The 10,276-nt window shown below is 36.7% G+C and overlaps 1 protein-coding gene across 1 annotated transcript; it reads left to right on the top strand.

The window, feature by feature from the left end:
- Positions 1 to 2,000: 2,000 nt before the first annotated feature.
- On the top strand, positions 2,001 to 8,550 carry LOC107597110 (protein FAM46A-like). The gene is made up of 2 exons (XM_016288042.1): positions 2,001 to 2,407; positions 6,219 to 8,550. The coding sequence occupies exons 1-2, from the start codon at positions 2,252 to 2,254 to the stop codon at positions 7,242 to 7,244; spliced, it is 1,182 nt and encodes a 393-aa protein (XP_016143528.1). The 5' UTR covers positions 2,001 to 2,251; the 3' UTR covers positions 7,245 to 8,550.
- Positions 8,551 to 10,276: the final 1,726 nt, after the last annotated feature.

Below are 10,276 nucleotides of genomic sequence, written 5' to 3'. Positions count from 1 at the left end.
GTTTGGACAATAAATCCACTAAAGTGCCTGATGTGGTATGATGCATTCTATACTGTAAACTAGTTATGGTACATGACATTTTATGGTGCCCTTTGTGTTTATTCTTTTGATGATAGTTAGTCATTGTTAGAACCTACCATGAAAAGCTCAATAAGACCGGAATGTGGGTTGTAAAATTCGGTATGACCTGAATCTGTTGGGTCGATGAGCTCTAGACTCATTTTAATGCAGTCCTAAACTTATTTGCTGCCCAATGTTATGGCCCTGACAACTTTTGCCTACTGCAGTACCTAGTCAGCGAATATGTGTGCGGTCGGTGTAATCAAATAATAAAAATAAATCCACGTCCACTACTCTCAGGTGTTTAAAGATTCAAGGGCGGCAGAATTGCTTTTCAAACAAAAAGATTAGTTGTGTATCCTTAATAAACAGTTTCGGGATTTAGATGCACCTTTTTTGGGTGTGAAACTGGGAACAGCCTTTCTGATTGTTGGCAAAAAGACATGTTTTACTTAAAGGTATTTGTCTACGTGCATTAGGTCAGATGGATACTCCCAGAAGTTGCACATCCACCCAGCAGGGCCTTCAGTAATGACGAGGTGAATATCAAGTATTTCCTTGGTTTCACTACATTTGAATGTTCTGCGACCCTTCTAAATCACTTCAGGCCTGGATTGTCACCAACAATGCTCTCCTACCTCAAGGCAAGCCATTTTTAGGCCAATGACGCAGGTGTCTCGTATCCTCACCTGCTCAGAACACCGATGAGGGCTCCCTCTTTCCGTGCTGCTTGGCAATGGGGGATGCTGTTGCCAGGGGAACTGAAATTGGTTGACATCACACACTGTCAGAACCTCCCCTATTGAAATGGTATTTAGTTCAGCTCTCTGATCACATACACACTGATCTATCATGACTAACCCCCCGCTGCTGTTGCCCCCAAGACTGATCAACAGCTTGCGAGCTATGAGTCATCCACAAATGCCACGCAGCAGAGAATCATTCTTTTCATCCTCTGTGTAACCAAAATAAATCCAATCAGAACAGATGTTTGGATGTTTTCTTAAGCAGTCCACACAAACACACTGTTAACATTATACAGTTGAGAATTAAGACATATTTAACCATGTATCCTTCATTTCCCAATAGATACGAGACTTCATATTTAGAACAGTCCCGGTGGTAATAAGCTATTTCTTGGTAGTCTCACAGTATTTGCAGTTTTACCATCAGTACTGCAGGAGTAGATGGTTCTGATTTGGTTCCCTATAAACATCCCTATTTTCAGATTTATAGGGTTTATGGTTTTCTCTCTTTTTTCTTTCTCATTTGGGACCAGTGAATAAAAAGTGTGTTGGATGGGCTTAGTTATTTTTGTTTTTCAGCTGCCACTGCAACACCTGGATTTATTTGTGAAAAAGCTCATTCAGATCTGGGTTCATATAATATAAAATAATTAATAAAAATATAAATAGCATATACAGTATATATATATATATTACTAGCATTATATTACTAGTAAATAATCCAAAAGTGAGTAGTATTTTGTATCTTGAGTATTACAGATATATAGTATTTTGTATCTTGTGTGTGTGTGTGTGTGTGTGTGTGTGTGTGTACACACTTGTAAGATACAAAATACTGTTTTCATACGTACATGCATGTAGGTTATGTATTGGCATGTATGTGAAATACAAGACCATAAGTAAAAAAAAAAAAACGTACTTACTTCATAGTAAAAAAAAAGTGTGTTTATGCTTATGCTGTTGTTTTGTTTCTGGTTCCTCTCTTCAAAAGTGAGACATTTACAATTACAATGTCTTTTAGTGCTGCTTTGATAACAGGTCACAAGCAGGGTGGGTGTGTTACAGCTGCACGCCTCCGCCAATCCAATTAAAGAGTGCTGTGACATTATTAATGAACCGATATTCGACCAATAAGACGCGCGTATGCAAATCTCTTGCCTATAAAGACCATTCATATGGTGCGTATCTAGCATTACTGTAATACTTAACGCTTCTCTTGGTCGTGTGTGGATTGGGAATAGTGAATCACGAGCGCAGCTGGATGACCTCCCAAACCGTGTCGATCTATAAGCTATATAGCTGATATCGAGTGCAACTGTGAAATAACTGAGCTTTTTACAAACGACTTTGCGTAGGAACTTCATCTGTTTGGAAAGGCAGCGTTATCTGTGCGGGAGTAGACCTGAAGTTTTTGCCATATTAAGCTGGTTGTTCTTTCCATCGCCATGTCCTCCGGTGATGTGTCAGAGCAGTGTCGGCGGGTTTGCGTGTTGTCTTGGGAGCAGGTGCAACGTTTGGACTCTATTCTTGGCGAGACGGTTCCAGTTCACGGACGTGGAAACTTCCCGACGCTTTCGGTTCAGCCGCGACAAATTGTTCAGGTTATTATGAAAGCACATATCTGAATACACTCTCTGCACTACAGCATTTAGTTATAAACTTCCTTTTATGGGTCCGTATAATATTTGACCTTTATTCCCTTTATTTCATAATATGGCTAGATTATTTTAAAATGCATTCCTCGAGACTATCATATTATGTTACTTTTACTTCTTTTTTAACTACTAGTAAATAATTCAAGCTGCATATTCTTATACTTATCCTTTTTCAATAGTGCTTAATATTCCAGTAGTGAATATCTATTCAATTAGTTACTAGGACCCTTGCTTCACTATACTATGTAACAAGTCAATGTCAGCTATTTGCTTCAGGCTATGTATTCAGGTCGTAACCGGTACTTAATCCATTTATTTCTACTAACTATTGATTTGCCAGGAGTATTTATTCCTTAGTTTCTTGTAACTATTAAAATAGTAGCTAGTATCTATTACAGTTGTGCCAGTACTAAATGAATATGCATACCCATTTATCAAACACTATCGTGTATTTCAGTGTACTGGTACTAGTATTTCAGTTTACTGTGTACTTGTAATATTTGAATTGTAAAGTAAAAAGCAATTATAACTAGTAATAATTGTAACTGATATTAGTGTTTCACGCATAGTAAAGCCGGAATAGATACTAATACCTATGGGGACTATAGGAACTAGAACCTAATGAAGAGTTAAGAGAAAAACCTGAAATACATACTAGTCAGAAGTGAATATTTAATACCAGAATCACAGTTGCTTACCAAATTCAACTGCAAAAATGTGCAGTGGGATAGATATTAGTCACTATTGCCATAGTTAGCAAAGGAATACATATTAGTATCTAATGAAAACGCATTAGTTAAATTGTAAAAGATGCTACAAGTGAAAAAAGTTCTAATGAGATAAAAAGTCTTTGGTAAGGCAAAAATAGATACTAGTTAATTATAAGGAATAACTGTCACTGCACAACCAGCTATCGGTGTAATGTCTCAACCCCCCCAAGGATAAGCAAAACATTCTTAGCCTTTGGCCCTCCAGCAGATACAGAAAACTGTGCACTTGGCAAATTTAAGAGAGTTGTTAATGACTTGGATGTTCTCCCGAAAACTGCACTGAGTGTGACTCATTACTGACCCTAATCCCATACAACGTAACACTGCTTGAGCTAGTCCAGTGATAACCTCCGTCAATGCCCCCCTTCTCAATGATTAGAATTCTTGTTCTTATACACAAGCAGTGTGGGCTTGCATCTACACATGCAAGCAGATATCGATATTTTCTCCAGATCACTTCCTTTAGTAGGGCTTCACCCAACGAGAGGGTTTGTTTCAAGTGTTTTAGGTAGAATGCTCTTGCAGTTGGACAGAACATGTTCAAGATTTAGCATTTTTTGTACATATGTATATGATCCCATATGGTAGCAGTTTGAGGGAATTTGTCTATCAATCATGTCTACATCTGATGTTTTTTATTTTGGTGTTCTCATATACTGTGAGTGCTTTATACAGTGACATGCCTTAGATCCTAAAAATTGGCCTAAGATTGGCCCCTATTGGTTCTAATTATATGGAGATAGAAAGTATGAACTGTGGAATTTGACAGTTTCCCTTCCTTTGATCCAGTTCTGCTATACATAGAGTGGACAGTAATGAGTGGTCAGTCTCTGTTTCATAATACAACATCTGCCTGGGTTTGAACAGATAGTAATGCCCTGTCAATAAAACCCAACTAAGAAGCCCATTATATTTAATGGAAAACCTGTAAAAAACAACTTTGATGTTTTATTACACAGCCTCCACATGACATTGCAAAATTGACAAAAGATGGCCGCTCGTTTTCCTTAACCTAAATGATTTACCACGGCACCATCTCATTACATGGACTTTGTGGCTGTTTTCATTATCATCATAACAGTGTTATGATTGCACATTTGCACCTTGTGCTGTGATGTACAGTTAAACCATAAAATGTAGGTTTTGAATGCAACTGCGTATGGTTCAGTGACTTGGCATCGTTTTAATATAATATTCACATGTGTTGCAAGGTGATCCGGTTTAACCCTCAAGCCTTTGGTGGAAACTGACAAACCTTTGAGTTTGTTTGTCATTGGCAATATTTTTTGAAACACCATTGATTGATGTTAATACAGACAATAGTCTATTATTAAATAATGTAAATATACTTTTTGTTTAAATAAATCACACCCTTTATACTTTAATAAATTGCACTCGGCCAAATTGCAATTTGCACATATGCTGCAAACCTGTAAAACTGTATAACGTGTTCTCAGCATGTGTACAGACACACGTCGTGCGTAGTTTCACTGCGTTCACTTGGTCAATAGCTGCAGTCTGACCTAATGTGTAAAAATAGAAGGCTAATGATTTGATTGGCAGGAGTGAGGGTAGGTGATCTGATTGACACTAATCTGACAGAGCTGTGGAAAATGAAGGTTACGTGCATTCAGGACGGAGATAATGAGTTTGATTCAAGCACATTTTAATATCTGAATGGTCGTAAAACAATATAAATGGCATACAAAACTGCGTGGCATGCATAAAATGTGGACTGTGCCAAATTCCATATTTTTGTCTTTATTGAATTAGGCATTTATGAATGTGTTCCTGATTTACCATTTGAGGTTTATGAGACCTTCATGTGAATGTGAAATCTTGCAACTGCCTCTATCTATATTCATAAGAGAACAGTTTTGTATAAGGCTCGGCCTTCTAGAATGTTGTGCAGCTGTACAGTGCTGGATGTTCCCAAGTGAGTCTCTGTGAGTGTAACACTGTCGATGCACCGATGTGTCAATCTCTACAGTGCACATTCCTTATAAATATATTAATACTGATCTTTACGATTAGCTTCAGCTCAAGTTTATGCATGAAAAGATTTACTAGGAACATAATAGAGATGCTTGGTAATGAAAAATCTGTAAAAAAAGATTGTAAACCTAATAGTTAACTTTTTTATTTTTTTTGAAGTGCATACAAAAAGACTTCCAATTTGCAAATAAAGGCATTCAGCACAGAAAATTAACAATAAAAAGACCAATTACAGTAAATTGTTAAATGTGTGTATGTGGCATGTTCAAATTCTCTCAGGTGTGGTTTAGTTGGAGACCATATTCTACCTCACAACAGCTAGAATCACCGCAACAAAGAGAGAAAATGTTAAAATGGCTTATAACTGCGGTGAATTTGTGTTGTTGATCACTGACTATAAACCAACTGTGATTCTCAGGTGTTCACAGTGTGAGGGAGAATAAATGCAAGAAATCTGTGATTTTAGCAGTTTTTGAGTCAACAACACTGATGCCTAGCTTAATAAAATGATGTGTCTTATTAGGCTTTTTAGATAATGTCATTATCTAATTGCAGTGGTGGCAGAACAAAGTATCCTCAAATTGTCCAGATAAGGTAGTGTTTAGTGTGGTATTATGTTTGCCATTGTTTACTTGTTCAAGCAGTGGTTGTATGTTACTGATTAGGGATACACCATATTTAAATTATGATTAAGTAAAAAAAATTATATTAACTTTATGGCGGATAACTGCTAACTGGTTTTGTCTAAATAAATTTAAATCAAAGCATTAAAAAAAAGTGATCATTTATTAATTTATTAATAAATGATATTTGTATTAATTTTCTAAAAATAATGTAACAGTTTTATTAAATATTAGTGTTTTACAAATTCACTTTAAGTGAGAGTTAGATGAACACCAGTGTCATCTAAATGTAAAAATATGTCCAATACTGACCAATAAAATAAAAAAAATAAAAAAAGTCTGATCTCTGATCTTAAACTATTTCTGCAGGTGGTCCGAGCACGTTTAGAGGAGCGAGGAATCACTGTTCGAGATGTGAGGCTGAATGGCTCGGCTGCCAGTCACGTTCTGCACCAGGACACAGGGCTCGGATACAAGGACTTGGACCTGATTTTTGGCGTTTCTCTGTCAGATGACCAGGCCTTCCGCGTGGTTAAGGATGTGGTTCTCGACAGTCTGCTGGACTTCCTACCCGAGGGTGTCAGCAAGGAGAGAATCTCAGCACTTACTCTGAAGGAGGCTTACGTACAGAAGTTGGTGAAGGTTTGCAACGACAACGACCGCTGGAGCCTCATCTCGCTCTCCAACAACACCGGCAAGAATGTTGAGCTTAAGTTTGTGGACTCTCTTAGGCGCCAGTTTGAGTTCAGCGTGGACTCCTTCCAGATAGCCTTGGACTCCCTTCTTCTGTTTGACCGCTGTTCAGAGACTCCCATGTCGGAGTGCTTTCACCCGACGGTGTTGGGCGAGAGCATGTACGGGAACTTTGAGGAAGCACTCGGCCATCTTTGCAACAAGGTCATTGCAACGAGAAACCCAGAGGAGATCCGAGGAGGCGGGCTTTTAAAATACTGCCACCTTTTGGTTCGAGGGTTTCGGCCGACCTCAGAAACCGAGATGAAATCGCTCCAGCGATACATGTGCTCTCGGTTCTTCATTGACTTTCCGGACATAGGGGAACAGCAGCGAAAGCTGGAGGCGTACCTGCAGAATCACTTTGCTGGAATGGAGCACAAACGGTACGACTGTCTGGTTACGTTATACCACGTGGTCAATGAGAGTACAGTGTGCTTGATGGGACACGAACGACGGCAGACATTAAATCTTATCTCTATGCTCGCACTGAGGGTGCTGGCTGAACAGAACACCATCCCCACGGTTACCAACGTCACATGCTATTACCAGCCGGCACCCTATGTGCGAGACATCAACTTCAATAACTACTACATCGCTCACGTGCAGCCGCTGGTGCACACCTGCAGTCGTTCCTACCCAACGTGGCTGCCCTGCAACTGACCCTGAGGACCTCTGATAAAAATCAGCCCTCGTACCTTCCCATGTGGCGAAGACGATATGCAAGCAAGTGAATATATAAAAAGATTTTTCCCCAAACACAAAAATGGACGTTTAGGAGGAGATTTTCCAAACAATGGCAATTGTTTTTATGCTAAATGTGACATATATATATATATATAGAATGACTGTTCACTGCTGTATGTCTGATTTGAGCCGATCCTTACGTATTCTGTTCTGCAGAGTGGATGAAGATCTTTTTCACATGTAGCAGGAAAAAAGTTTTTATTTTTTTTTTCTAAACTCATTATAGGTTCAGTTAAACTCTCGCAGGTTATGTAAGTGGGGAAAGAAGGCTGCATGTGAAGCTATATGTTTTTGTTTTTTTTGCCAGACTGTGGTTTCAACCAAACTCTGTTTTGCTTCTTTTTTTTTTTTTTTAAGGACCAAAGATATTTTATTTTCGTTGTTAAAAAAGAAAGGAATGTTTGCTGTTGTAATTCCAAGTGCCTAAAAACATTGTACAAAAAAAGTGAGACCTGTGCTTTCTAAAACCATGTTAATTGTAAAACTCTATTTCAGGGATGGAGGCATGTATTTCCATGCGATTAAAAAAAGCACAAAACCTATCTTCTTGTGTTCTAGACCTCTTTTACCTTTTGAAGCTGATGTGGTCATATTCTGACAACTTAATTTGTTAATATTCAAGCATATATATTTATTTTCCCTCCGAGTTGGTATTTTGGCAAATAATTTCAAATGGTAAGGATTTTTTATATCAACGGAGCATTTATCATGAGACCGAAGAGGTGAAAGTGGTCAATGGTGAAACTGCAAGTGTAGCAGTGTTGTGGTCTGAATGTGTGCTGACTCTTAATCTGAGGAAATGGATCCATTGCAGTTCCAGGACATGAACCATAAGGATGCTTGCTAAAGCACAATGGCCCCTCTTTTAGTGTGACACTAAAGGTAACAGACAAAGGCTGTTTTGTTAACCCACCCATGCTTCCCCTGGAGATAGAATCCTATTTCCTTTCATAATGCCATATCCATGTCATTGTTTTTGTAAACTTCAAGGAGCTGGTGTTGTGATGCAAGCTAACAGATCTAGGGATGTGATGTTAAAAATGATTACTACTGATTAGTAGACTAATATAGGCTGCAATTTACAATTTTGCTAATTGCATTCTGCACATAAGTTCAAATAGTTTAAATAGACATAAATATTTCATTTTAATGTTGTCACTGCAACTGGTTCGTTCTTTCGGTTCAGGTTTATTCAATTTAAAGTAGTTCATAGTTATTGGACAGGTTTCTGTGCTCTTGAGCCTTTTTTGTGCCATTGCCTTTTGGGAATCAATCAATAAAGTATCTATTTAGAAATTATCTTCCGCACAATCTTTAGGAGTGTATGAGAATATGGATTTTTTCTTCACTTTTATTAAGTTTTTATTTAATAAGTTTTTGCAATTGAGTAAAAAAAAAAAGCATCCTTAAAATATTATTGCCTGTTTTCTGACAATATGTATTTTTATTAATTAAATTCAAAAATTTAATAAATGAATTAATAAATAAATATATAGTATTTTACGACTCGCATTATTATTTAAAATTTAATATTATGACCAATAGTTTTATTTATTTATTTTTTTTTTTGAGAGAGAGAGAGAGCGATATTTACTTGCCAATTATGGAATTAAAAAAACTTAATGCTGTTTTGATGTTTTAAGAACATTTCGTTTAAGAAATATATATATATATATATATATATATATATATATAAAATGGCAGAATTTACATTTAAGTGAACTACCCCTTTAAGTGAAGGTGATATTTCATTGCAGTGTCAGAGAGAGACATAGGTCAAGTTTCCTTTAGATTTTTGGCCCTCGCTATTCAAAAGGCATCAGGGGAGTAACTACAGTCGTAAAGCTGAAGTAGAACAACTGGGGAATAATACTCCACTTATTCCCTCATGTTAGGCCTCATATAAGAGAGGATATAAATAAACCCGCCTAGTTAATAGACTAAGGAACCCTAAAGAAAAACACAGCCGTTGGTAAACCATGTGTAATGTCCCAGCCTGTGCAAACAGTGTCATTGGCAAAACCTACCCTGTCAGACAGTGGCTTAAAAAATTAGGATGAGGTAGTGCTGTTTAATTCAGTGGGACTTGAACCACAGACATGCAGGGATATATAAGGACATGCTCGAACATGTAGAGACATGTTTTGGACAAGAAGCTACAAGCGGTGACATTTATTTAGACTATGATGTAATTTAAATCCAGCTATTTTCTATTATCTACACCTGTTATCTGTAACTGTAACAGGTTTACACTTTTTATGTTAACCTCCATGTGTAACTGCAGATGAAACCAGTTAAAGTATAGACGTTTTTGAAAAAGTATAAAATTTCATAAAAAACAGAATCATGTTCACAAAAGTACATAAAACATTAAACCAGAAACTTAATACAGAAGTTACTTAATACAGAAGCCTTCAAAATGAGGGCAACACCTCATCTATGAGTCATCTCATGGCAATATCATTTCATGGCACAAAATGGCAATATAATATGTCACATATGATGTTATTCTGAACAACTTTGGCTACAGTGATACACTGACCCCAAAAAAGTTGGACACCAAGACCACATTTAAAATTAAAGAACAAACACTCTTTTCAAACATTTAATAAAAATAAGCTTGTTTGAATTTAAATGATAAAACAATAGATATATTGGTAAAATCAAATGTATTAGAAATAGTTGTGAAAAGTTAATATGATGAATTACACAATTGTTCAAAAGTTTGGGTTCAGTAAGAATTATTATTATTTTTAAATAAAATTGCATTTAGGGAGGACGCATTAAATTGATCAAAAGTAACAGTAAAGACTTTTTAGTGTTACTAAAAATTCTTTCAAATTAAGTATTCTTTTGAACAATCCTACAAAGAATGCATCACAGTTTATACAAAAAAACAATCAGCACAGCTGTTTTCAACACTGATAACAATAAAATAAAATGTTTCT

This window comes from Sinocyclocheilus grahami, unplaced genomic scaffold (genome assembly GCF_001515645.1).
Source record: "Sinocyclocheilus grahami isolate Dianchi unplaced genomic scaffold, SAMN03320097.WGS_v1.1 scaffold228.1, whole genome shotgun sequence".
Taxonomy (NCBI): domain Eukaryota; kingdom Metazoa; phylum Chordata; class Actinopteri; order Cypriniformes; family Cyprinidae; genus Sinocyclocheilus; species Sinocyclocheilus grahami.
This window is presented reverse-complemented; position numbering and strand designations above follow the sequence as displayed.